The sequence below is a fragment of the Orbicella franksi genome, chromosome 12, assembly GCF_964199315.1.
Source record: "Orbicella franksi chromosome 12, jaOrbFran1.1, whole genome shotgun sequence".
Classification (NCBI taxonomy): domain Eukaryota; kingdom Metazoa; phylum Cnidaria; class Anthozoa; order Scleractinia; family Merulinidae; genus Orbicella; species Orbicella franksi.
The window spans coordinates 10,965,497-10,993,405 of record NC_138156.1 but is presented as its reverse complement, the minus strand read 5'-3'; the positions used below and the strand labels follow the sequence as shown (position 1 = coordinate 10,993,405).

At 38.8% G+C, this 27,909-nt stretch overlaps 2 protein-coding genes and 2 long non-coding RNA genes across 6 annotated transcripts; 2 read left to right on the top strand and 2 right to left on the bottom strand.

Annotated features, from left to right (window-relative positions):
- Positions 1–1,639: 1,639 nt before the first annotated feature.
- Positions 1,640–7,533, bottom strand: LOC145464159 (uncharacterized). The gene is made up of 2 exons (XM_081447968.1): positions 4,924–7,533; positions 1,640–4,310 (listed from the first exon to the last, which is right to left on the bottom strand). The coding sequence occupies exons 1-2, from the start codon at positions 5,350–5,352 to the stop codon at positions 3,795–3,797; spliced, it is 945 nt and encodes a 314-aa protein (XP_081304094.1). The 5' UTR covers positions 5,353–7,533; the 3' UTR covers positions 1,640–3,794.
- On the top strand, positions 4,015–11,333 carry LOC145464153 (uncharacterized). 3 transcript variants are annotated; one of them, XR_014041396.1, is made up of 4 exons: positions 4,015–4,081; positions 8,099–8,153; positions 8,754–8,800; positions 10,665–11,333. It is a non-coding gene; the product is annotated as an uncharacterized LOC145464153 (long non-coding RNA). The 3 variants fall into 3 exon arrangements; XR_014041395.1 differs by lacking the exon at positions 4,015–4,081 and having other exon boundaries at positions 7,537–8,153; XR_014041394.1 differs by lacking the exon at positions 4,015–4,081 and having other exon boundaries at positions 7,537–8,153; positions 8,670–8,800.
- Positions 11,334–11,436: 103 nt separating this feature from the next.
- LOC145464566 (uncharacterized) lies at positions 11,437–15,108 on the bottom strand. The gene is made up of 3 exons (XR_014041439.1): positions 15,041–15,108; positions 14,404–14,488; positions 11,437–12,329 (listed from the first exon to the last, which is right to left on the bottom strand). It is a non-coding gene; the product is annotated as an uncharacterized LOC145464566 (long non-coding RNA).
- Positions 15,109–23,748: 8,640 nt separating this feature from the next.
- Positions 23,749–25,982, top strand: LOC145464088 (melanocortin receptor 4-like). The gene has a single exon (XM_081447903.1). The coding sequence runs from the start codon at positions 23,896–23,898 to the stop codon at positions 24,814–24,816; it is 921 nt and encodes a 306-aa protein (XP_081304029.1). The 5' UTR covers positions 23,749–23,895; the 3' UTR covers positions 24,817–25,982.
- The last annotated feature ends 1,927 nt before the right edge of the window (positions 25,983–27,909 follow it).

Genomic DNA, 27,909 nt, shown 5'->3' with positions numbered 1-27,909 from the left:
AAATTTATGTTTCAGAAGGTTTACCTTTTCAGTGCCATTAAAACTCAACCTGCCAAATTAATCAAGGAAAGGAAAGCGCATCCAATTATTTATCAAGCCTCATTCTCACAGAATGTACATGTATATGTAAGAGTGCAAATTCCAGGCTGAGCATTGACTCGACATAATAATTTGTGGTTTAATGTAACTGAACGAAATTTAACCCCACGGCAAAGTTTGTCAGTTTTCCTCCTTCCACACAACATTTATGCAACCGCATAACCTTACTCGTGCACCTTGTGACTAACATATGAATAATGTGCGGCACACCAAAGTGAGTCATTGTTGTGTTCTCCGGCAAAGCACTAACATCTTTCTGCTTGGGTGATCCTGTGATGGACTAGCATCACAGCCCAGGGGGAAGCAAAAATAATCCTAGTTGTTTCATGCTGCAGAATTGGGAGATCAACACAATACCGGTATGTGCGGCCCCAAAGGGTATGGGTTTTTAGCATGTTTGATCAGAAATAGGGTATCAAGTGTGGCCGTTCTGGAAATAGGTTATGGTTTTTACACTCTAGTCTTCAATTTAGTATGATTTTTAGAAGAAGCTATTTTTTTTTTAATCACTATCAATAAGACCATCAACAAAAGCCCTTCAAAATGCCTTTAACATTGGTCTGAGCTAAGGAACTAATTATAAGGCAGGTTTAAAACAGGGTACTTTTAATTATTTAAGGTGGCTGAACACAGTTTCTGATCCCTGTGTTCATTAACCTTTTCTCTAAAACGCTTGATCCTTTGGTCACCAAAAATGACAGTAAGCAAGTTAACAACACAAACTTTGGTTTTTTGATAGATAAGCTGACGTATGTGCCAGTAACATGAATAAATATAAACAGGCCTTTAAAATTGGGTTTTTTTTATTTGCAGGAGATCTAGTCATTAGATTTTCTTTATAATTTCCATGCAACAAGCTTGTAATGGTACTCACAAGCTGACACTGTTTTGATAACAATTTAACAGAGAGATCTTTAATTATCCCTTGTTGAAGGTTCACTGGAATTTCTAAAATCTCCTTTGTTTAAGTTCATATTTTTTTCAATACTCCAGTTACTTCCTAAAGTATTTTCGTGCCAAATTTTGTGAAATTCTAACAAGTGGTTCTCGATAGATAGGCATATTTCCGAGAAAGCTAATTCTGCATTCGATCGCAATTTTTTGACTTACTATGCATGTGCTGCATTAAACTGGGTTCTTTCAATAACAAGGAAAAATCTGAGAATTGCTGGGTTCTTTGTGTCGTTACCTTTTCTAACATACCTTTCAAATAAAAGGCTAAAATATCAACACTCTGGTTTCAATTACGAAGACAAATAGCCAAGATAAAGTGGACATTGAGCAAATAAAATGATCGCTGTATCAACGGCATGTTTGTTTTGTAATCCTTGTGCGCGCGCTGAATCACATTAGCAAGAGTGCGTGCGAAAACTGTGTTCGGCCACCTTAGTGTTCAGTTTGTTAAGTAGGGTATCAAATTTTTGGTCAGGTTATAAATAGGGTAGGGATAGCTGCAGATTTGGTCTTAAATAGGGAAAGGTTTTTGGGAAGCGGGCTGCACACCTCCACCCAATTTTTCTGGGAGTGCCCCAGCCCCCCACCTCCCCCAGTTTGCAGATGGAGTTTCTAGACTCCAATGCTTTCACTCACTAACAAGTCTTAGTTTGTTTGCTGATCTTGTGGATCAATGAACCCACTCTTCCCTCTCTTATGAGAAACTTTGTTCAACTAATAGTCCATTTATTGGTTTCGTGTGGCAGTGCATGTCACTTGCCACTCACATGTTGCTAAGGAAACATCCATGCCATGCCAGAATGTTACCAACTCCACAGAAGGTACTACCTCCAAGGACATCCACTGAGGGTGAGTTAGACTGTATCATCGTTTTAGAAGCTATCTTTGACAGGTAAGTGACACTCGCCAGAAATTATAATGATTGTGAATTTAGTGTTTGTATATGAATCCAATGACAAATGATTTCCTTAAAAATTGAATTCTGAACAATTTATGAATAGCACAGTAAAGTTCACTGTATGAATATGATGATTACTGGCACTAATAATATCTTATATTCTTAGCCTTGTAAATTCATTGTTTTAACTTGGGTGTTGGCCTGAGGACGTGTTACATTAGAGTGACATGTTACATTATTATTTTGGTCACCGTCATCATTACCAAGTAGCCCATCAGGCTTGGTCTTATCCCAGCATCTCCAGCGTAAAGTGACTAGGAGTATTATTTTCTACTCCCCCCTGGATGGGATGCTAGTCCTTCGCAGGGTAACCCCCAGCATTAAGTTTGCCAGAACCTATTTATACACCTGGGTGGGGAGAGGCACTGTGAGAGTAAAGTGTCTTGTCTAAGAACACAATGCAATGTCCCCCACCAGGGAAACTTAGGAAAATGTTAAATTTCCCCAAGTCAGAGAGAACTCTGGTAATTTTATTTTTAGCGGAGCTCCGGCCTGAAGGGCCGCCAAGAGGAGCCCCATTCTCATATAGGAAAGAAAAGGAAACCCATGCGTTGATTTCCTCATGGTTATCATGAATAGCGATATTGCTCGTGGGCGCGTACGCACAACGACGGCGACGACGGAGTCACGCAACATGGCGGCCATACTCGAAATAATAGGTTGACAGCCCTGGTTTATCGTGTACTTCTTTGATATTGGACATTCATGTTATGATCAATTGACACCTGTCAAAACAAGGTATCCGCTGATCAGTATCACGTGACCACATCGCGGGTTCAAGTGTACAGCTCATCGAGGTCACGTGTTTTTTGAGGTTGACCGCTGACCAAGTGCTGGTTTTTGATTGGATCGCGGGCTCATGTCAGATTAACTTGTTGAAAATGGGGCAGGTAGTTCGGAAGCGGGTTAATGCAAACCCAGGATTAAAAGTTAACTGAATTATAACTTTTTCTCTATACATTTTTTTTTTGCTGCTTTGTTTTGTGTATATGGTGATTATTAAAACTCAAAACAGAAGGCCAAACAATATACAGAAAACCGCACTGCAAAGTTACAAAACTCAAATCAAAATTCTACCTTTTCCTGGAATAGCTTAATTGCGCTCTGAACAACACGGCCCAGGAGCTACGCTTTTAGGCTGGCCTAAATCTACATATTAAGGTGACTTATGATAATCGATGTGCTGAACTCTGGATAGAGTGGCCCCGGTTTGAGCCCTGGCCAGGATTAACATGTTATGTTCTGGGGCAAGGCAAGGCACTTAACTCTTACAGTGCCTCACCCGCCTGGGGTATATATCAAATGGTAATGGTTACCGGCAAATGTTACACTGGTGGATCAACCAAAGAATAAAAATGTTCATCAGTTAGTGAAAAGTGTAACAAGTTTTTTGTATTCTTTATTGGAAGTAAATATGAGCTGGCAGTGTTATTACGAGGACATGACCACTGTTATTATGGGTTTGCCATGGTTTTCAAAAACATGTTTGTCTGACTAAGCCATCTGAAAAGTAACTTTTAAACTCTGGTCTTACAAGCTGTTTTCACAAAGATGCATTTAATTATTGTATAATTATTACTAATACCAGTTGTATCAAGATGGAGATTCAAGCACGTATGAGAAAAATTGGACTGATTGCGAATGGGAACTAGTAAAACGTGTGCATGGAGTTAATTATAGGAGAATTTGCTAGCAAGAAAATTTGTATTTAAATGGAATATTAAAGTAAAATGTGCTATTTCTAGGTTTTTATGGCTACAATATGTTCTTTGTGGTTGTCACATTATTCCACTTTCCCATCACTGGAGGAGCCTGTGACAACTGATTTTACACTTTCACCTATGTCTGAGGAATCTGGGACAGCTGAACAGAGTTCCTCTTCTAGAAGAGTCTTTCCAATTGTATGAAAGCCTGATGAAGACCTACTTGCCTTTGATGTTTGATGTCCAGTTTCCTCTGGTTCCTTTTGGGTATGCAAAGGCAAAGAACAGTCTAATTGTTGAGCATTTGGAGTAGATCCTGCTTTATCACTGTGTGTTTCATAACTGCCACCTTGCCACTGTGTTTGAGGTAAGCTCGGAATTTCTTGAAAATATTCCTTCTTTGCTGTAGCTTGTTGAACGTGGACTTCAGGTTGTGGTGAATTGCTCTCTATTTGCTGTAACACAGACTGTACCAGAGTAAAATCCAATTGAGGCAGTTGTAAACTGAAGCTGTCCAGTATACTCACTGCAATTCCATCAGCCAGATCTGAGCTGAACATGTTCCAGTTAAGGTCATCAGTTACTGGGTCCACGTTCTACGTGTTTGAGTAGAGGAAAAAACTGTTTGAAGTGATTTCAACATTTAAACTACACTTTTGCAGACTCATACTTGTGAAACTAGAAATTAAACTGCCTCTTCATCTTTCTGACTTCAGAAATGTCAAATTATTATGTAAGTACAATTTTATATTAGAAATACAGAGAGAAAATAAGTTTTAAACAAATCTAATTGATTGTTACACTACTGCCTGGCGGTAATTTTCTATTTGGCCCAACAGATAACTATTCTCGTAAAAGAAGTTGAGAATTATCCACAGGTGTGCTTCTAAGCACAATGAATAGCTGGACAGGAAGAAATAAATTTTTGTTACTATTTGTCAGATCCATGTAATAGAAACAGTGTTGATGGGAAGGAGAAAAAGCAGGCGCAGTCTGGTAAAAAAATAATAGCAATTCATGTGACTTCAAAACCTGCAACACCGCTTAACAATATTCTTAAGACAGAAAATGTTGAGAATTTCCTGGGGAGGCACCTGCTGGATCAAATCATGCTATGAAAATTTTTCCTGATTCAAAACTGAATTCCCCTCAGGATGAATTTGAAATATATATGACAAATAATGTAGTAAAGAGAATTTGGGAACTGACCCTAGGCCTAGGGCTTGAAGAGTCGATACCCTGTTTTTGCTTGGATGTTTTTGTAATGTTTTGCCCATCTAGTAGCTCCTCTGAAACATCCTTTTCGTGATGGGATTTTACGGTCTGATCACCAACATTGCTGCTTTTAACTGTATTTCTCTGCAACAACTTTGGATTTTGTGATTGGTCTAACCCATTGTGCATGGTCACAGCATGGAAGGTAGTCGGTACACCATATGGGTATCCATGGTAACACATTCCTGGATGGCACCACATGAGAGGTGTAGGTACAGCTGGACACTGATGACCAAAGTATTTTTCCCAAAGTCGTTGCTGCACTTCCTGGCCAATGAGAGTTGTGTTTGCTAGGCTAAAATGAGCCATGTGCACCCCACCAGGGAACTGTGGGGCATTGATATTGTCCTGGTAGTGACTCATCCGGGAAGCTGAAGAAAAGTAATTTGAGTGATCAACAGCTAATTTCCCCTGATAATATTAATACATTGTTGAAAATAGTGGTGATGAGAATAAAGGTAACCATCAATGAGGATTGTTGTCTTGCTCTGCTACGTTCTCCAAATTTGACAGTAAAAGAAATGAAATTGAAGTCAAAAACTTAGGAGAGTTCAGCTTTACAGGAGTTTCTCAAATCGCACAATGAAGCATATTTAGATGTTGTTTAAAATGTTATAACCTTAACCGTAGTCAGGATTGAGCCGGTACCAATCGGTATTTCTAATTTCTTCCATCGGAAGAAAACCAACGACATTTCGTGAACCTACCTGGCTTTTAAAAAAATCTCTAACGATTTTGATTTTCGTGATCAGTCAGTTGAGTACAAGACTTAACAGAGAATCGATTCAAAGCCATACGAATTCAGTTTCTGTTCTTCTCTCTTCGTTCTTGTCGCTCGCGAATGTTGACAGTTTGTTGATCGAAGGCTATGGGAACCATGAGGTCAGTTGTCAGCTCGCGTCAAGGGCATTTTCGTAAAGCGCGAGCTCTTCGAAGTTTGTACAAGTGTAAACTCGCTCTTTGGTTTGACTATCTCGGTAGCAAATATGCCCGGGCCGCAATTAAATCAATTAGCTTATCATAAAGCAAATCGTGATCGAAAGCTTCATTTGCTGATTAGGCGAGTTATCAAAGGATTGATCATTCTTAAACTAATTGCGCGCGAAGAAATGAAACGCAACATTCCACTTCATTTTTGTGCACAAATAAAGCAAAAGCTGTCAAGAGCAGTTCTGTGCCATGCAATCGAAAAAAATAAAACAAATTAATACTTACAGACAACATAGTTTCACAGTTGTGGACTTCGTGTCCGCCATTTTGATAACTTGAACCCAGAGCCTCTCGAGATACTGTAACCGTTAGCTTGTACCCAGAGACAAAACTCAGGGGGTCGGGAGTCGGTATTTTTGAGCAAAATTAATTTATACAATGCAGCACGTATAACCCTCCGATAGTCGCGGAGTTTGGAAAGCGTTTGTGCTGGACGTAGAGTTGAATGTTTCTGGAATTCACAAGCTGCGAAAGATCAAGAAGTACCCTTCGTTTTGTTTGGAAAATGCTGTTTATAAGAGGCAAGCTGGAGGTAAGCCTTTATAAGCTCCAAAAACGCCAAAGTTCACTGTACAACAAGAAGTTTGGTATACCACCAGATGTGAATGGTTCCCTTTGGCAGATTAGGCCTGAATTGTAATCTCATATTCGTTGAGTTGTTTGTATTTAGTTTTTTTGAGACTAGTCGAGAGTGGGGAACTTGTTTGGGGTAGAACTACTGTACAAGAAAAGATGGACGCAGTACAATTTGCCACAATGCCTTACGAACTTAAGGGGGGTCCTTCTGAACTACAGACTTAGAGCAGTTGCTAATTGATAGCTAAAGGCAATATTTTGCAGGAAAGCTATTTTAGAGTGTTTTGCAGTGCTAAATCGTGAATTTTATGAGAAAAAAAACACGACTTCGCGTGCTTAACTAGTGCCAGTCCAAAACCGCGCGTAAAAATTTTAAATCTCTAAAACATAGAAAAAGTGAGGAAGAGTTGCGATTTTTCTTTTGAATCAGAAATAACTTAGCCTTCGTTGTAACTGTAAGTGTGGAATTACTGTTAACACGAAAAAGAGGAAAGCTACTGTAGAAAGTCTGTTAATACAGCTAATGCTTGTTTATTACCTCGTAACATTTATGATAATGCGAGTTTCATAAAACCCATACATAGCATTCAGTACCTGGATGTTCTTAATCTACTGACACTGATTTAAATTTTCGGAATTAGGTGGCTTTTAAGTTTTAGGGGTTTTTTTTATTCAGGTCACATGACTGGTCAGATATGGCCGTGATTTGAAACTTTTGCAGGAGTCTTAAATGGAACTAACCTGTGCAAAAATTTTATCCTTAGGAGGTCTGGTTTTCAAAATATGATGGTTAGAAATCTCCCATAGCAACAAATTCATGGCAAATTGGTGGTTAAGAAGGACCCCCCTTAACACACTGAGATTTGTCTCTGCACTAGCAGCATTACACATCTAAGATTTCAAGTTTTTAGAACCTTTCTGTGCTATTTATGAGCCTGCATTAAGATTTATGTACCAGTCAATGAAAGCCCCGCTCCCCCCCCCCCCCCCACCCTGCCCCAACCCTGAGGATAAAGTGGGACTTCTCTCCTAAATGGGCTTATTTCTTATTTCTGTTGGCTCATACTGGATCTATTTCAATAGTAGCCTGTAAACAAGCTAATATTTACATGTCTATGAGCAGCAAAGCTTTGAGAAAAGTGAACCTGCTCTGATATCTGAAAATTTTTCATTTCCACGCCTGAAACTGCAGAAAAATAAGCCATTTAATTTTCATTGGAAGAATGAAGTTTGGAAGGTCACATTTCACTGGAAAATGTTCAATTCTTTTGCATCAATATGCCAGAGCAAATCATATCAGAAAACCTTTTACTCCATAAGAAAAAGACCCTACAGGTGCAACTTCATAAATGAAGCTTTCACCATCATTCATCAGTGCTAAGCAAAGACTTGTCTAGTATAATTGAGAATTTGTTTCAACTGCAACATAACTATACTGCAGTTAGTCAGTTGCCAAAACCTGTGGTCCTACTTTCCTCATTCTGCCCATTTTCTAATAGTGACATTGTCCTCTCCAATTGATTTATTTTGCTTCCTCCCACAGTTGCTGATGGAAAATGAAAAGATTGGAGTGGAAGTGTCTGCATCATTAGCAAATGGTGAGTATGGCTTTATTTTTAGGACAATGGATATTCCTTAGAGAGGGACTATTTAAATGTACTATGAGACATTTTCCTGAGGACCCCAGGAATTTTCTCACTCACTTACTGTATTGTTGTAATTATAGTACCATTATTTGTTTGATTGCTTTCTCTTGTACGGAATTCTTCCTGAGAATTAAGCCTTTATAGTTAAGGCCTCCTTTGATGAATTGAAGCCTTTTTTCACTCCTTAGTTCTGGTGGGTGACACAAAGCAATATTTTCAGTAGGCTTGAAGTAGCTACTCACATCTGAATTTTTTTTGGAATCTTTCACTTTTAATTAAGTTTATAAATACTAGTGTCCAGAAATGTTGTTTGGGGTGGTGGGTGTTTGCTTCAGCTGATTGTTGTCATGCATCAAGCTTTCTCTGTTCCGTTCTAGTTCAGAGGGAAAATATGCCGTCTAGCTATTATAATAGTATTTTCAAATAGGTGATTAAAATGTGCCTTGGCTTAAGATTTCTGATCTCCAGGATCTCCAATATCACCAGCAAGAATATGGTTGCTAAAACTTATTTTTGCTTCTTACAAGTTGTTGATTCATGTTGATGGAACAGTTTTCAAAGGATTGAGGAAATGCATCTCAGCTGTTTTATGGCAACAGGTGAATACAGTTTCTTTTCTGTTGTTTCAAAAAATGTGATTATCTCTTTTGAACTGGGAGTCAAGGAACCATGCACTGGTAATTCTCCTTCATAGTGGGTTACTTGTGACATCATGCAAGGCTTCTTTCCAGAGAGAAGATGAAGTGTTGTGTGATGATCCAAATAACAGCTTTAAATGAGACTATACCTCAGCTATTTTAAGGGCCTATTGACTGATCTTTTTGAGTTTTTGCTAATTAGGAAAATTGTTATATGACCTCCTCACATTTAGCTAGTTATATTAGTTATTTCATGTTCTTTTTGCTTTTCCATGGTCTGACTAACATCATGATGATGTCAATAGGCCACAACCATGTCCATGTGACTAATTCTAAAAAAATCTAAAAAAAAAAATTAAAGTACAATATGTTTTAGTGCGACAATAATGCAGACACTGAGGGCAGGAAAAAAGGTGAAATCCAATTGCCTAGTGGGCCAGTAAATTTCAGTTTTCACCTGCCCTCACTTGTCATATTACTTGCGGAGAAAGATATATTACTTGCCGACATGGCGGCCAGTATGGCAATCAGTTGACAAAAGCAAACAAAGTATGTCATCTCTAATTATAACGAGTAAGAAGAATTATTTTGGTTTTTCCAACAGCTTCTGGACGACTGTCTTTATTAGTTCAGTGGAACAATTCATAACTGACAAATAGTTTGGAAAGGACCTTATTGCTATCACAAATGGTGAGTACAGTTTCAGTCTTTCTCAGCAAAAATAATGTATATGAAGACTTGATTGATCATCGAAGTTATATACACAACTTACCGCTAAGCAGTTGTGAGCAACTGGGTGCTGATCACTTGTGAGTTTGTGATATACCCACAGACGGTGAAGATGCAAGTGAATATATGAAGGATCATATGTTTGAACTGCGGAGAAAGATATGAAGACATGATTGATCATCGCAGTTATATACACAACTTAAGCAGTTGAGAAATCAATACAGTTTCTTGTCTGTTGTTCCAAAACATGTGATCATCTCTTTTGAGTTGGAAGTTAAGCAACCATTCTTCATATCTTTCCCTGCTGTTTAAATATATCTTTCATATATGCTTGAAAAATAATGTACTTATATATCCTAGTTAGGGCCTGTTTAAATGTGTATGTATGTATGTATGTATGTATGTATGTCTGTCTGTCTGTCTGTCTGTCTGTCTGTCTGTCTGTCTGTCTGTATGTATGTATGTATGTATGTATGATTTTTAAAACGCTCTCCTGGGGACCCTTCAGAAGTGCCATCTTCTTCCAAATTCTATTGGGAAACTATTTAGACTTATTGTGGGGCCGAGAACTCGTGATTGGAGAACCAATCTTTTTCTTTAGAGGAAGGCTTCCCCTAGTATGCTAGTATGGTAAATAAAGATTTGTAATGATAGACGCCCATTCTGGAGCATTTGCGATCCTAACATAAAATTTTAAAAATACTTTTCTCAGATTAAATGTTGGGTTGCATCTTCATGATCAGCTTGCGCTCGCCTTCAGAATATATAACAAATGATTCTTGAGGTTTGGGAGAAAATTCTCCAATCCCCAACGAGGGCTATGAATGATAGGATGAAACTTAAATAGGAAAGCAAACTATTTCTTTCAGAAATGCTTAAAAAGTACTTACTAATTATAAATGAGTTCTAATTAACCTGAGTAGGGGTCATCTTCAGAGTTGAGTGAGAAGCTTAACAAGTTGATTGACAAACTTGCACTTTTCACTTGACTCTGAAGATTAGTTCTGCTAAGTTTATCAAAAAGTCAGTCAGTTATCAGCAACAGATCTTTTCATAACTACCTTACGCTTACTTTTTATGTTATTTTTCTTTCTAGATTCAAAGACAAACATCGAAAAGCTCAGTGGAGTTACTAAGAGCGAAGCAAGACAAAGCAAAGCAAAGCATATTGTAATAAATGACTTTTGCGAGAAACTTATCGGGGAATAATTGCTGTGTTTTCAAGTGGCCGAGGAAAAAACCCGGGAAAAAGTCCACAAAACTGTCTTGGATTTAAAGTCTTGGATTAAAAATTCTCGTTTTTAAGCGAACGAGAAAAACGTCTGAGAAAAACCTTAGTCTTTTGGACGGTAATATTGTCTTGAGGCAAAAAAAATTGCGCGTTCAAAGCGACCGGAAAAAATTCAGAAAAAACTAAGACTTTTGGCGGGAAAAAATTTTCTTGTTTGACGATATTGCGCTTTTAAAAGGGTCCAAAGAGTCTGAAAAAACCTAAGTCTTTTGGCGGGAAAATTGGCCTTAGAAAAAAAAGTCTGCGCTTTTGAATGGTGTCTGGTTTTGATTCAAAGATATACTAAGTCTTTTGGCGGGAAAAATCTTGCACCGTGCAACGGATTTCTCCCATCAAAAGTCAAAGTATATGTTTGATTTCTGGCTAGACCCTGTTCAAAAGTGCAGAATTTTTTTTCTTTTTGGCAACCCTACATAGTCAAAAAACAGTAAAAGAGATAGCCTGCATTCCGAGTAGTTCCCAGTCCCCTTTTAAAAGCGCAATAGTTTTTTTTATTTCTTTTGTAAAATGAAAGAAAAAAGAGAAATAAACAACCATTGTTGTAGAATATTTTATTGTTTTGTTCCATTAATAATGTAATTTACAAGGTAAACTTGTTTACAACACTTTAAATCTGTTCATCATTATTAAAGGAGATGAAAAAAATTCAAAGTCTGAAAATTATTTGTTGAAACTGCTAAGACGAAATTCCTTATTTCAAGAAACATTAACTCTGAAAATCTAAAATTATTACAAGAATTACCTGAACTAGAATAATTCTGGCAAAAATTATGTGAATTTTTAAGAAATACCGTGGCAACCATGCATGTTTTAGTTTTCAAACGTTTCTGCTAAACATATTTTCCTTCTGGTTAATAGCATGTCGAATAATCAAACAGCAAAATTTGGTGTGATTCAAGACAATTCCAGCTGATTGCGCGAAACGACACGAAATTCCAAATTTGAGTGTAGTTTGGTGCATATCGAATGTGACTGTAAATCGCGAAATTTAAGACAATTTTAGCAGTAAACAAGCCTAAAACGAAATTTTTTTCCCAAGAAATGTGCTTTAGTCTGTGGTTTCAATAACATGGATCCGCGCTTATTCAGTCCTTTCAATCCCGAGGTCTAAGTATAAATTCTCTTTCCTAATTCTTATCTGTTCTTATACATTTCTTTTCGTATTAAGTACAGTGTAGCTGTAAACGTGAGAATTTCGCGATAAGTCAAGACTTTAATTAAATGCAGATTTTCTGTTCATTCTTTGCTGCACAATGCACTGACTTTGTGAGGAGAAATTGACTGTCGATCAGAAACTGTATCTAAACTCTTTGCTATTGTCCATTACCTAACGAAGCATCAAGTCAGAAACCACCCAAACATGATCCAAATCTTCTTCATGTCGGCAGGCATCCTTGTGTCCATAAGAGTCCAAGACTAGCCATGAAAATTCACGAATGAGAGTCTATCAGAGTCGGCAGCAAGGAGTTGCTAAGGAAACATAAGCAAAAGATCGACTTAACACATCAGCAACTAAATACATATTTCGCTGGACAAATTTTATCTACATGCGCATAAAGGTCTCAACTCAACTGATATAGCTAGATTAATATATTCAGTACATTAAACCGAACTCGGCTCCCAGGCTTAAGAGAAAAAAAAGAGATCGCATCGAGAATGAGAAAATGTTTTTTGTTTGTTTATTCCCCCAAGCCTCGGAGCGAAGTTAGAATTTTGATATGTATCGAAATTGACCTATTGTTAGAAAAATGGTTTTCTGAAATAAATTAGACTCGGAACTGTCAACTACCAAGTCGTTTATTTTTCGCATTTTTGCTGCAAAAGCGACGCAAGTGTTTTTTGTATCATAATATGTTAACAAAATCAGGATAACATCTACTCTAAATTCCCGGTGTGAATCTGTTTACCTCACCTAAATCACGTTGCTTATAATTAATTTGCATTATAATGAAAACCGACTGGAACTGTGGAGAATGCGAACTTTTGAAGGTCATTCAAGGTCACCCAACTCCAGAAGGGAGAATAGAAAGACAGTGTTCAGCTTAACGAAAATATCTGCCTACAATTGTTAATAATATGATTATATTTATGATGAAGGCCCTCGAGAAATAAATTCAGTTCAGCCCTTGACAAAAGTGTTGCCCTAATCAAGTCCTCTTACGAAGAAATATACTCCCACAAGAATTTTTTGTTTAGAAACGGACTGTAAAACTCTCAGTATGTTTTTCTATTAAAAGAGGTTTTTAAAAAGCCCGCTATGAATCTCTATGATTTCTAAAAAAAATTCAAAGGGTTTAGCTCGACTAGGCAGTCCCGAACAGCTCTGCGAATGCTGCGAATGCTGTCTTTCCTCTCTAAGTCTTTTGGCGGGAAAATTGGGGAAAAAAGGCACGGCGTTTCCCCTGGCTGCGGGCAGTCTTTTCAAATGCAATTGACATTAATCTCTTTTTAATGTTATTCCCCCTCATGAGCCTCAATTGCAAGCTAGTTCCAGTCCAATACCGAGAATACGAATATCGCTTAATATCCATTTTAAAGCTGATTTGTTTTTTATGAGCAAAACCGTTACTTGCACAGACCACGTTAAAACGCGAAGAGACCATAAATACAGCGCTTGATTTTTTCAGTCTCTTTGATTTAGCACTTTAGAAAAGATAAGCGACAACTTCACTCGTCCTTTATATTGTTCACTGCACTAGTAGACTACTAAACGAGGAAAAAAGGCGGAAATTGTCCAGTTCGCCGTTTTAAACAACAATGAAAAAGAAAAAGTTTTCTATGATTTTGTGTGAGTTTAGAATAAGACGCAAAAGGCCAAAGTAACTTATCCTTTAAGTATTGCTTTGACAGGGAAGATTTAAACGCCGTGATGTCTGATTAAAGAAAGAATAATTATTCTAATCGTTTCTATTAATTTAAATCCCGCCAAAAAAAAATAAATATTGGTCAATATTGATAAAAGAAGTAAAGACCCTCAATAATTGCCGGTTTCTTTCTTTTTGGGGGGGGGGGGGGGGGGATCATTCCAAACTTGGTCGAGTTACGTGGAAGATTGAAGATAATATTTTCCCCAAGTTTTCTTGAATCAGTGTTAATTGGTTATCAGGGACCGTCGCGATCGTAGCAAGAGATAAGCACCCTAAATGATTTCTGTTTTGTTGTTCTTTTCGTTCCCTCAATGAAAAATGGGTGATCGATTCACTTTCTCTCAGCGCTTGCCTCTTAACAATATCTTATTCTGAAAGAAATATCATAATGTCAAATTGTAGAAAATTGGAGATATGTAAACCTCAATGTGCGATAAGAGTGTTAGAGGAAATTAACAGCCAATCGAAATAGTTAAACTTTAAATATTTTGTTTCCCTACATAACTCCAACCCATTTTCAGACTATATGTATTTCGGAATAGCATTTATTGCATTCTCAAACTTACACTAGTGTTTCTATGACTGGATAAGAACACGATAAACGCTGTCTCTTTCTTCAGCAAAATACATTCAGCAACCATTTTATGGAAATTTTATGATAATTTTCATGTTCTTACCTTTGGGGAATGTTATCATTCCTGATCCAGTGTTTGATTCACTTTGTTCGCGTGCATTTGGCTTTCTGTTGTCCATGTTATTTTCCTGAAAATAAAAATATTGTTTAAATATCGACATCCTTAGATTAGTGATGTTTGTATTCGAAAATGCGCAAAAATGTTTGGCGGTTAATTTAAAGTCCTAACGCGCGTGGAAATGTCAACAACTTCACTCGAACAATTAATAAAGTTCTCAAAGAAAACGAAAAAAGAAAAAGAAACTTTGTCTGTCTTCTAAATGCTAGCGCCACGTACGTCAAAGATCTCAGCGTACTTAGCCGCCTTAGAAATACAGATATACATTATATGCTTATTACAGGGCTGATTTAAAAATTGCAAGCACTTTTTCCCCATAATTTGCTCTCTAATAGAAGATTTTATTCAGCGTTACCATCAATCTATATACCTCGAAACAGTTGCAATTACAGTGCAAAAATAATACACTGTTTAGACTTAAGAATTCGTGTCTGCTGTGTCGTCTTGTCGATCGATTTGTCGTTCCGTAAAGCGAAAGGAAAGCGCACGTGTTTGTGAACTTCTTGACGCTTCTCGCGAGGAAAGAAAGCTTACAAACTTCACAGAGCAGTCGAGGGCTTACCTTTGGTTAGACTTGAGGTAGAGACGTCTTTTATATATCTCATGAAACCTGTTCCATTTGCACACAAGCTTGTCGTTAGAAAGACGACATACCTCCTCGCATTCACTAACTGATTAATGAACGTCCGACCAAAGCTTCAATCTCTCATGAATATAGATAGCATGTTAAAACTGCTCGACGGCAAATAAGCTAAATATTCGGAGACATTTTTTGTTTTCACGCTTTTTCTGTGAGCCAATCCAGAACCGCGAAAACATAAAGCAACCCACCGTGCCATCCGAAATTAGCATAAGTTAAACGAATTATTTTCGACACGATAGAAGGAAAGACAAATGAGAAAGAACTGAGCTATTGGACACTCCTTATGAGGGAAATATTTGTCAGTTATTTTTCTGCAAGTTTTTGGATAAAGCCGAGGTCCATAAACTTTGAACTAATTATTAAAACGGCCCTTTTACCGTTCTGCAAGCAAATGCGCGCACCACAGATCGAGATATGCGTTTTCAGGTCGCTTTTGCGAAATATCAATTAAATATTTGTAAGCGGCCATCTTTAGCTAGAGGTCCGTATTGAAAAATTAGGACCGTTCAGGCCCGTACACGCCACGCTGTTGAAATTTGAAAACGGTTAATAGCATGTATCGTATAAGAGAGATGAACGTAAATGTCTTGTACGATGTTTATAATGTGACTAGTGCTTCGGGTAGGAGGTTGTGTGGTGTTTCTGTCTCGACATCGACCGCAATTAGTGTGAACAGACTTCTCGCCCTGTTGTTGGGACTGAGGTACAGACATGTCTTAACATTAAGGCGCGTTCGAGTAGTTCTTATTTGTTTTTGGTTGATTCAGTTGGTGCTTCAGCTGGATCGATCCGGATGTGGAGAAGAGATATCACCTTTCTGATAGCCTCTGTCTCCTTGACACTCTCGATATAAGTTGCCAAAAAAAGCCCAATGCAAACTGAAAAGATAGCCCCAAGGTCTTAGTCATTTTCCATGTTTCACACTCGTCATAGAGGAGTACTGGAGTTAGTAGAGGAGTTATGTTCGCTCCCTGTTGAGTTCCATAGCTTTGTTAGGTTTTGAAGGGCGCCTTTAGTTTTCTGCCTATTTCTAATGTTCTCTGGATCTGTTCCGCCCCCATCTTTGGAGACTTTGGCATCCAAATAGACAAACTCCACAACATCTCCTACCTCTTCGCCCTTGACTCCAACTTTGTCCACCATTACTGTATTCTTTCGCAGCTCTTAACATTTTGAAACTTCAGACATAAAACTGTTCTCAAAGCCTCGGTAATCCGGCAGCCTTTCCATTTGCTCTTGGATGTGTTCATATTTGGATGAAAGCAGTGCAATGTCATCTGCGAATTTCAAGTCTTCAAGCACACTTGTAAAGTTCGCCTAAAATGTCCCAGATCTTCGATTCTCCCTTCCGTTGTTTTCCTCATCACCCAATCCACCACAGAAAGAAACAGAAACAGAAACCCCTTCTTCACATTAGGGAGAAGAAAACAAATTAGATGCATTTCAGTTTAAAAGTCTGAGAAGGATTCCAAGGCTCAGATGTGACAGATGGCCTGCACAAGTTAGCAATGAGAAAATCGTCTAGTTGAATCGGGGATGAGTCAAGAAGATGGCGTTGGACTTTGATTCAACATAAACTACGTGGAGAGAGATCCGCAGTAACCGCATGGTGGCCATAGGTTGGTGACCGGAATGTAGAAGAGCATGAGGAAAGACCTAAAAAAGACCTGGAGAAACAGTAGAGTAAAGAGACGGCAGGCAGGAATGACTGGAACATCACTAGAGCAGTAGCCAGGATGCAGTGATGGTGATAATGATGATGATGATGATGATGATGATGATGGCGGCGGCAGCGGCGGTGGTGGTGGTGGTGGTGATGACGACGACGACGATGATGATGATGCGGTGGTGGTGGTGGTGGTGATGATGGCGATGACCACGACGACGACGACGACGATGATGATGATGATGATGGCGGTGGTGGTGGTGGTGGTGATTATGTTCAATAGTCCCTTTGATTCCAACGAAACTTTAAAATACTGGTTAAATAATTAAGTAGACAGGAGTAGGAGTAGACCGAATTGTCGATTCAAAACACTCAGACAGAGTATGATCGAGATTGAACCTGATGGGCATCAAGAACAAGTGCAAACGAAACAGCTGCTGAGGGTACACGTTTGGTGCCCCGTAATGCGTTCCCAGTGTGGCAAGTTTGTATTAACCTGCATTTACTGCCAACCCACCTGATGTATATCGCGAGCCTTTGAAATTGACGGAGCTACCAGAGGGACCGTGGAGAAATGTCAGAGTGGACTTCCGCGGACCGCTAGCTAACAGTGGCCTCGCCCTCGAGTGCCACTGCCAAATGACGCCAGTTACCCAGTATTTGAATTTGTGGGATCCACCCGTGAAAAAGCAACCATTCTCATATTCAGAAGGGTATTTGGTACAACGGAGTGCCGGGAGTGATGAAATGCCGCATTACAAGGTGAAGTACGAAGAGGGATCAGAGCATACAGAGCAACTGTACACCCAATAATTGGAACCAACCAGAATAAACTTATGTTCGGGCGGAAACTGCGAAGAAATTAAGCTACCAGAAGCCCGCAAACAACGCAACCATAGCACCCGAGTGACAGTACGGTCTATAAGAGTGATCGAGCTGAGCAGAATGAGAAAATGAAGAAAAAGGCCGATAAAAGAAGTCATAGAGCTGCGATGAGGATTAAAGTGAGCGACACAGTTTTATGCAAGCAAGGAAAGAAGAACAGCCCTACGCCCCCGTTCGACTCGGTTGCAATGGTTGTCATTGACATTGTTGTCATTGACATTTAGGGGAACATGATAATCCGGCGAATAGCAACCATAAAATTCGAACCAGGAACTACGCGGACTAAAAGCTACGAAAACACGGGTTCAGGCACTCCGTTTACGTGTGTGACGACTCCGATGAGGAGGATGCTCAGCGTATGGATGCTTACAAGGTGCAGGGCAGCCCAGTGGTACAGCAGTAACAAGAACAAAAAATATGGGCAGTATGCGACCAACCCCAGAGAAAAACCATGTCCACAAAGGACAGCAAGTATAAGGACGTTTTATGTGATTAGTATCAGCGACTGCTTGAGAACTAGAAATCAAGGGAGAACGGCCGTCCGCAAGCCTTAGGACTCTTCGACTCGTTTACTAAATGTAACTGAGGGGAAGGGATGTCATGGCGTGACCGTATACTTCACCATACATGTCTGCAAAAACGTTACTGCAGGTTCAACCATATAAATAAGTAATGTACTCATTGCGCGCAAATTAAGTATGTGATATAACTGTATGGATATAGCATTTACATAGGACTATACAGAGTTGGTCAGAGTTTTTTAACGGTCTCAAAACGGTAACATTAAAACCTCGGCATTACAGTAAGTAATGCTACTGATGTTTCCATTAGCTTTGGTTATGTCTGATTCATAATTTTGCCAATATGAGTGCTCAAAGGTTCCTAGCCTGCAAGCAGGCTCACCTTTGAGTAACACGCGTGAGCGGTAGCGTTACCAATCTTAGTGAAGCGATCCAAAGGGAAGGAGACTGATGAAGATGTGCCAAGAAAGAATAGGTTCCTCTGTCGTAGGTTTGCTCATAAATGCACGCAATTCGCTCCTATATGCTTACTATCCAGCCAGCTGAGCTTGGAATATCTACGAGAAAACATCTCGGGGAGTCAAAAATTCTTCGTATTCATTCTCTCCACAAATAGTCACATCTTGAGTCTTTCAAACTGATACGAGCATTGACTTGATTACACCATCCATGCGTTGAAATCGCAACTCTCACCCGAAAAGTCGAAGGGCTGTATTTCAACGTTGAAATATATTGATAAAGATGAGAAAAACGTTGAAATACATTGATCGATTGACAAAGATGAGCTCATTACATGCAGATATATAAGTAGGCTATACGTCGCTACACGTCACCCCAGACTTCCCTCACAGCAGGCAAACACAGAATCTATTTTTAACATGGTCGGTTGTCAGGGTGATTTGGTATGGATTCTATTGTTCTACACGTGAACAGTCACTGGTATTATGTCATGTGATGCGTGATATGATGATGTTGATGAGCCATGATGAGCACCTTCATTGCTCAGACCTAAGCTTATTGCCATACAAGATTTCTACCCCAATAGTTTCAACTTTACACCTAGCTTAGTTGTATAGCAATCAGTCTTTACTTTGGAAGTACCTGTTCGACTGCAAACGCGAACGATCAGCTCATCGCTTTGGTAACCATTTTGTTCACATTGGTGGGCCCTGTCGCGGAATACCTTGGTCAGCGGAATTACTATCCAAAAAAGGTTACGACCCAGCGACTGACGGTCTGACTGACTGACTGAGCGAACGAGCAGTGTTAAGATAAAATGTTAAAATATAACTGCTGCTTATTACCACCGTGCAACCCTTTCATGGTCATTCTTTGTCATTTCATTTAGTTACAGTGTCCCTGTCCCATATTCAGTTCAATGACTCATTATTTCATTCAATTTATTTACCCATATTCGCAGCTCACAGTTATATGAACCCCATACAGACCCTGTATTTAGCCCATTATTCACGTGACGTAAAGAGATGAAATCATTGTTATCATTAATACTAGCTTGACGCCCCCATTTGTCACGTAAAATACTGAAGCGTGACAGAAATTGTCACTTGTATGTTATTAAAAAATCATCAAATCATTTTTCTCGTGTAATTTGGAATAAGTAAGCACAATTAAAATTTTCAGAGGCCACAAATTGCACGAGCCCATATGGGCTGGACTACTTGCTTATTTTTTCCAGATTGCATGAGAAGAATCATTATATTACCTCTACTAACAACACAACAAACACAAGAACATCGGCTGTACAAAACCAAGCTCGCCTTCAAATTATATGCAACTATATAATATTTCGTAATTAATCATAACAACTACAATTTCCTCAAATGTGATTGGTGCATAAACTGCTGTATTTGCTCTAATTAATCTGCAAAGTTGCAATCGGACAGTGTAATCGGACAGTTGGCTGTAATCGGACACCTGTAATCGGACAGTTATATGAGCCAATCATTTTAAGTCCTCTCCACTAAATCCACCAATCACAATATTGATTACAATCACTATAGTAATCAATTCAAGAGACTGACTTTGTAGAATTGTGGAGGTTTAGTCTCAGGTGACTGTTTTGAAAGAGACTTGACAGCCATTTTGCAAGCTGTTCTCCATATTTTATAATAATGATATTTAAAAATGACTATTGAAAGCTCTTTTTCAAATGAAACTTTTACTTTTGTGGGTAATTGTAATCGTTATGATCGTGTCGTCCAATTCAGTCTGTAATCATACTCGTGATTAACAAATCGGACTCCCACTTCGCGGTCGTCCGATTTTGTTAATCACTCGTATTATTCCAGAGAGAATTGGACTCCACTCAGTCCTATTACCATTATTAATAAAGGTAATCGATTAAATGTAAGCGCGATTAAAGACTTACACTACGAGTGATACGTATCTAAAAATTATTTAGTAAAATACGAAAAGTTAAAATTGTTTAAAATTAAATTCAAACAGGAGCCATAATCGGGGACGGAGGCCGTAAGCGCGCGCCATTTCTAGTATTGGGGTTGTCCCCATGATATGGGACAAAAATAATTCCATTTTTAGAACAAATTGCGCCATCGCCTGCGGCACACGCGCGTACATGTTGCGAGGATTTTTGCGGATGTCGCGCGGGGGAAATGGCGTCCGAAATTCCCGAAATTTTGTCATTTTTTTTAGCCCACAACTCAACGCGTTTACGTCTGTTGAAATTTTGCTTAAGTATTTTCGTCGTAAGCTGCTCCAGTTTGAGTGAAGTAAGACAGCGTCGAATTTAGGTATGCTCCGCTTTAAGCTTAGATATGATATCGCTGACCAAGTTGTGTTCCGACGGATGCTTCTTTTACATGAGCTGTACATAACTCCACTCTAAGTTTCACATATGTTGAAGATTAACAGCTCTTCCAAACCACAGCAAAAAACTAGTTGGGTATATTTGGATATAGCAGCGTTTCAGGACTTCAAAGTTTCCCTCCTCTTGCCACAGGCTTGCGAAAAGTAAAACAAAAAAAAAAATAATTGCAAGTTTGAGTTTCGCCTTAATTGTAAGCAACGCTTGATGTTTTATCAAGGCCCAATAAGCGACAATAAAGTTTATGTCTGTAGATGCTGCTCAGTTTTGTTTGTGTAAAAATAATTGTCTGTTGTCGATGAATAAGAGCGCCCGCCGATGCGTGTTTTGTACAGTCAGTAAAACGTGACAAATTGGACTTCCCCACTTTTGTGAAAACGTACATCGAACTCATATAATATCTCTAGTTTTTAAATATGTTTAAGGTTGATAAATGTTCGAGAACATATTAAAAGCTTAGCTGAAAATATGTGAATACAGCAGAAATAATCAGCAAAATTACGACGACGCTTTCTTTAATCAGCTCGAATAACGATTTTGATTTTTTTTGGTTGAGTTATCAAAACTCCTTGTTTGTTTTATTTTCGCCGCGTAAAATTTCACTATGTTAAAGAAACACACATGATATTAGTAGCCTTTTGGCGTTCATGAAAACTGTTGCAGCATCTCGGCACAAAAGACCACGAAAAAAATCTTTGTCAAGGTTTGTTGACAATTGAAAACACCGACTCGGACTTGAAAGAGCGCGCGCTGCACTATGCAAATGAGCTACTGAATGTACGCGTCAGACTTTCCTTTCAAAAACTTTTGCAAACTCGCCAAACAGACAGAAACCATAAGAAACTATCAAAAACAGGGGTTTGGTTATGATTAAGCATTTTTGGGGAAACTCACAAATCAACTCGATACCAGAGTAAACAGTTTTCTTACATAACTTTTCTTCACAGAACAAACGAAAAACTTACGCGTACAACTAGCGCGAGCAGATATTATTCATTGACGGCGCGAAAAAAAAAACTCAACTTTTCCATTAGCTCAGAGCATAAAACTACATATAAGAGTCCTGGTTCTTATTCCCTGCCTTATTCCCTGCCATCGCTGTGAAAAATCTGCAAGAGAATCTCGCAGCTCTCACCATTTGATCACTCAACGTGACAACATCCATGCGAGAGCCCCCGACACGTGCGCGGATCCGCGCGGATATATGACATCAGGATGGCGCAATTTGTTCTAAAAATAGAAAATTGTCCCATATCATAGGTGCGCGCGGATCCCAAGACTTACGGTCTTCGTCTCCGATTATGGCTCCTGATTCAAATTAATTTAATTTGCACAACAGTGCAAATATAAAGTTAATGGTTAATTGGCTGTTCCCGGCCAGTCACTATAAAGAAATTTTCTCAGTTATGTCATCAATGAAAACATAAAAGACTTATTTTAAACCAATGGCTAGAAATAAAGATCTGAACCGCGATGCACTAAAATAATCCAATGAGTTTTAGACCTTCGTACAATATCTACTTACAATTTTCGCGCTGTCCGAGGAAAACTGGGTAACAATTTAACTTTCTCTTTCTCAAGTTTTTACTTCCTCCACGAATGCTTTGATCTGAAACAGCTGTCATTTTTTCCATCTAGGCTGGCGGCAATTTCTACATTAAATATCAGTGAGGCGTTATGGAAATTCATAGGATCATGAGTAGTTACCGCCGATGGATTATAAACAATATTTGCGAGCTACAAAATTGAACCGTTTTTGTTTTCCTTCATATCGATTGTACCGACAACAGCTAAGCTTTTTTATTTAATAATTTTAAAAGCTTAAAAGCCCAAGTGTTTGCAAAAAGGGATGTTTGAAAAAGGGCCTATGCTATTTGATAAGGTGACCAGCTAGTTTCAGCTGCTATTTGTAGTTTAAACCATCATCCACCCAGGGTTAGTGGAATACTTGTTTCTAAAATACACCGGCCGTTTGTCCCTAAATCAGAGCCAGAACTTAAACTGCACCCGTTCTTTACCTTAAAGTAACCAGCATATTCGCCTTTCGATCCTTCCTACCCTAGCACGACTATTTCGATTCTTTCATTACCTAACATCTTGTATTCCCTTTTTTCAATTTTCATTCTTCAAGTGAGACAATATTGACTAATAATTCAAATAATCAACTGACAGATCTTTCATATTTCAGCACAAAGATGACTTCATAAAGCTAAAAAAATCTCCCGGGGGGTACCCCCAGAAAAATTGGGTGGGGGTGTGCGGCCCGCTTCCCAAAAACCCTTACCCTATTTATGACCAAAATCTGCAATTTTCCCTACCCTATTTATGACCTGAGCAAAAATTCGATACCCTATTTCTTACCGTTACGGCTGGCAGATTTGCTTAAACATAATTTATGAAGAGCTTTTGTTCATGGTCTTAACGATAATAATGAAAAAGTAGCTTCTTTTATAAACATACCCAATTCAAGACTAGAGTGCAAAATCCATACTCTCAATTTACAACCAAAATGGCCAAAATCAATATCCTATTTCTGACCAAATCGGCTAAAAAACCATACCCTTTGGGGCCGCAATACCTATATAGCCCATATAAGGGAGTACCCACCCCCCCCCCCCGGGAAAAAAACTAAACCAACAGGCGAATTTAAAAGAACAAACCAATAAACACCAGACCCTCGGAATTGAAAAATTAATTAACAGTCGCGCAAAACAGTTATGAAGGACAACTGCCTAAGTGTCTTATCAGCGACGTGTGAAATTTTCAGTGCGACGTTAATTGCAAGCTAACCGAGGTTTCTGGTCAGAATTAACGGTGATCTTTACAGCAACTTTAATTATCTGATCATCCAAGGACAATGGCGAACATTAATGGAGATGGAAACTTCACAAGCAAACTGAGCCAAACACTCGGCGCATCGCTCAGTAAACTTGAATTGCCTATAGCTTCAGTAAACATTTTTCTATCCATCACCGCATCTCTTGGCAATGCTTTCATCCTTATTGCTCTTCATAAAGTCTCTTCTATTCATCCTCCGACCAAACTTTTCTTTCGATGTCTGGCCGTCACTGATCTTTGCGTTGGACTTATTGTACATCCACTCTATGTAACCTTCAACCTGTCTCGTGTAACAGAGGTGAGCAAGAATGATCTGTACTATATCTACGAAGTGTCTCGAGTTTCAAATTGGATTTTGTGTGCAGTATCTGTCTTGACGTCGACCGCAATAAGCGTGGACAGACTTCTCGCCCTATTGCTGGGACTAAGATACAAACATGTCGTAACTTTAAGGCGAGTTCGTGTAGCTATTATTTGTTTTTGGTTCACTGGTGTTTTTGCTGGATCGATCCGGATATGGAGAATAGATATATCTTTTATGTTAGGTTCTGTCTTCTTGGCACTTTCTCTGGTAACTTCCATTTTCTGCTACACAAGGATCCACTTCAAATTACGACATCGACAAGTCCAACAACAAAACAACGTTCCCAAAAGACGAGCGAATGGAGGAGGGATTCCACTAAACATAGCAAGATACAAAAAGTCAGTTTCTAGCATTTTGTGGGTGCAGCTGGCATTAGTTGCCTGCTATGGTCCATGGGTCTTTCTGGCAATTTTATTTGTATTTGGCGGAATAGATAATGACGTGGCTTGGATAATCACAACGGTACTACTCCACTTTAATTCAACTCTAAACCCGATCCTGTATTGTTGGAAGATCGGAGCAGTGAGGCAAGCAGTGAGGGCCACAATCAAACAGCTTGACTGTTTTTTTAGATAATTAGCCGCATAAGTTGCAAAGAAAAACAACACAGTGTAAAAACAGTGAAAAAAAGAAGATTTGAATTAATGCAAATGCTCAAAGGCATCTTTAAATCGAAGTACCCTTCAAAACAACGGTTAAATTAGGACAAGGATCATAGTGGTTGAATTAAACCAGGTTTCTTTAGTTTGTGGCAGATTAAGAACAAAAACTTACAACATTTTGCGAAAGATGCACCACCCATGAGGCGGTCCTTTGAAAGGAAAACATCAACAGTGTTTCAACTTTAATTTACTTGTGTGCTAAGCCACGATAATGAGAACATTCTAATAAAGCTACAAGTATGAGCTGGCCTCATGGCTAGTGTGTTCGACTTCGGATCGAGCGGTCCGAGTTCGAGCCCTGGTCGGGGACATTTTGTTTTGTGTTCTTAGGAAAGACACTCTAGTCTCACAGTGCCTCTGGCCACCCAGGTGTACAAATAGGTACCAGAAAATTTAATGTTGGGAGTAATCCTGCCATGCAGTAGCATCCCATCCAGGGGGGGGGGGGGGAGTAGAAATATTCCTAGTCGCTTCATGCTTCAGAAACCGGGATAAGCTCCGGCCTGATGGGCTACTTGGCTCGTTTGCAGACTTTGCATTACTTTACATTACAAGTGCAGACGTTGAATTAGCATGAAGAGTGGTTTTAAGTTCAGAATTTTTGTAATGTCCGACTGAATTCGACTACACCTCCTTTTAAAGTTGTTTGGAAAAACCTTCAACTGATTCTATCAGTGTATATAATATGCTTTGTTTAAGCTTGCCCTTGTTTATAATATTTGTATTAGCGTGATCAAAAAAAGGCTTAGGACTTGAGTTATTAAGAGCAGCTTCGCCTAAATATCAACTAGACTTGGAAATAGCGAAAAAATCGAATTTCTTCAAACTCGCCCAGAATGAAGCCCTACGGGCACTAGTTACAAAAATATCGTTTTAAGTTCGATAAATCAAAATTTTTTTTTTACTGCAATTTTTTCGTTTCGATGCCCCAAATCGGCCAAAATCCATCGAAAATGAGCGGCATATTCAGAGGCTCGTAAACTCAAAAGCAAAAATCTTCATTACAAACTGATTGCACGTCGTATTTGTACTTCCTTTCCTGTCTATTTAGAGCTAAATAGATCGTGATTTGATTAGAACTTGAATATTTGACGAATTTTCTAAATTAACGACCCAAGACAGCTTTACAAGAGGTCTACATTTAGCCTATTTTCAAATGCTAAAAAGGCGTTCTGGTACACGGCTTTTCCCAAAATGACTAGTTTGGTCTGAAAGAGCATTGTTTCTTCTTCAAATTACTGAAATAAAATTTTTGGGTAAATAAAATCGCGAGCGGTGAGATAGCGAACTAAATGCAGCACTTCGTCCTGAAAACGTGACCTTTGACCCAAGCGTAACGAAACCAATTACTGCAAGAAAACCCGGAAGAAAAGCAAACGTTCCTTTATTTTGAAACAATTTCTAGTGATATCTCTCCGAAACCATGATTGCAAGAAACTATTTCCAGATATGAAGTCTTGCAGGGTCAAAGACGGAGCTAAAGGGCGCATTTTGACACAATAACTTTGTTTGCTGAGAATTGAATTGCAGTCAATTCCAGTGAAATTTGCAAACTTGACGTATGTTAGCCGATACTTACCTGAATATTTATATTTATAGAAGAGTCGTCTTCTTGGATTAACCTTCAAAAGAAGCTGCATCCAGATTTGGAAACCTCTAAAAGAAGAAATGTTTAATGTTCCGTGACCTGCGCGCTGCTATAAATTAGCTTATATTCCATGCACATGCCGACCGCATGTTTGTCGTAAAACTCACTTAACTCCACTGACAGTTTCCATGGGCAATCCCAAAATAAACAATCCCCAAAAATGTAAAGTGAAATTGGCTGTCTTCATGAACAGTTAGAAGCTGGAGTCAAGTTCCATTACCTTTTAAAAATGCTTGATTCTACTTTGTTCACTCAGTCGTTACTGTCACGTTCTAATACTGCGTAGTATCGGTCACGCCAAAACACTACAGACCGTGCAGACTGAGTAAGTTTCCCATACAAAGTCTTGTGCGCGTTTGTCTATTGAATCAAAAGTCAAATACTGCGCTTGTGCAGCCTGTGGATAAATGACAAACTTTCAGATATATTTAACACTATTTTGTAACTAGACCCAAAAGAAGGAGTCACAATGAAAAGCCCAAACAAGTGTCTGCAGTCTGCACGGTCTCCACTGTTCTGGCGTGACCGATTCGCGGCATTCGAACGTGAGAGTAGTGAACAAAGTCGACGCAAACAAATAAAATCAAGCACTTTTTAAAGGTAACAGAACTTGACTCTAGCATCTAACTGTTCATGAAGACAGCCAATTTCACTTTACATTTTTGGGAATTGTTTATTTTGGGGTTGCCCATGGAAACTGTCAGTGGAGTTCAGTTGGTTTTACGACAAACATGCGGTTGGCATGTGCATGGAATTTATAGCATCGGGCAGGTCACGGAATTTTAAACATTTCTTCTTTTAGAGGTTTCCAAATCTGGGTCCAGCTTCTTTTGAAGGTTAATCCTAGAAGACGACTCTTCTATAAATATAAATATTCAGGTAAGTATCGGCTAACATACTTCAAGTTTGTAAATTTCACTGGAATTCGTTAACGGTCATTGACTTCAATTCTCAGCAAACAAAGCTATTGTGTCAAAATGCGCCCTTTAGCTCCTTCTTTGACCCTGTAAGATTTCATATCTGGAAATAGTTTCTTGCAATCATGGTTTCGGAGAGATATCACTAGAAATTGTTTCAGAATAACGAAGCGTTTGCTTTTCTTCCGGGTTTTCTTGCAGTAATTGGTTTCGTTACGCTTGGGTCAAAGGTCACGTTTTCAGGACGAAGTGCTGCATTTAGTTGACCAAAAATTTTATTTCAGTAATTTGAAGAAGAAACAATGCTCTTTCAGACCAAACTAGTCGTTTTGAGAAAAGCCGTGTACCAGAACGCCTTTTTAGCATTTGAAAATATGTTAAATGTAGACCTCTTGTAAAGCTGTCTTGGGGTCGTTAATTTAGAAAATTCGTCAAATATTCA

What these genes read in the sequence shown, in the direction of transcription:
- LOC145464159 (XM_081447968.1), bottom strand. Translation starts at nt 5,352, where the DNA reads ATGAGTCACTACCAGGACAATATCAATGCCCCACAGTTCCCTGGTGGG. An exon ending in CTTCAAGCCCTAGGCCTAGG is followed by an intron (nt 4,311 to 4,923) that starts GTCAGTTCCCAA and finishes TCAAACACGTAG; the next exon opens with AACGTGGACCCAGTAACTGA.
- LOC145464088 (XM_081447903.1), top strand. Translation starts at nt 23,896, where the DNA reads ATGGCGAACATTAATGGAGATGGAAACTTCACAAGCAAACTGAGCCAA.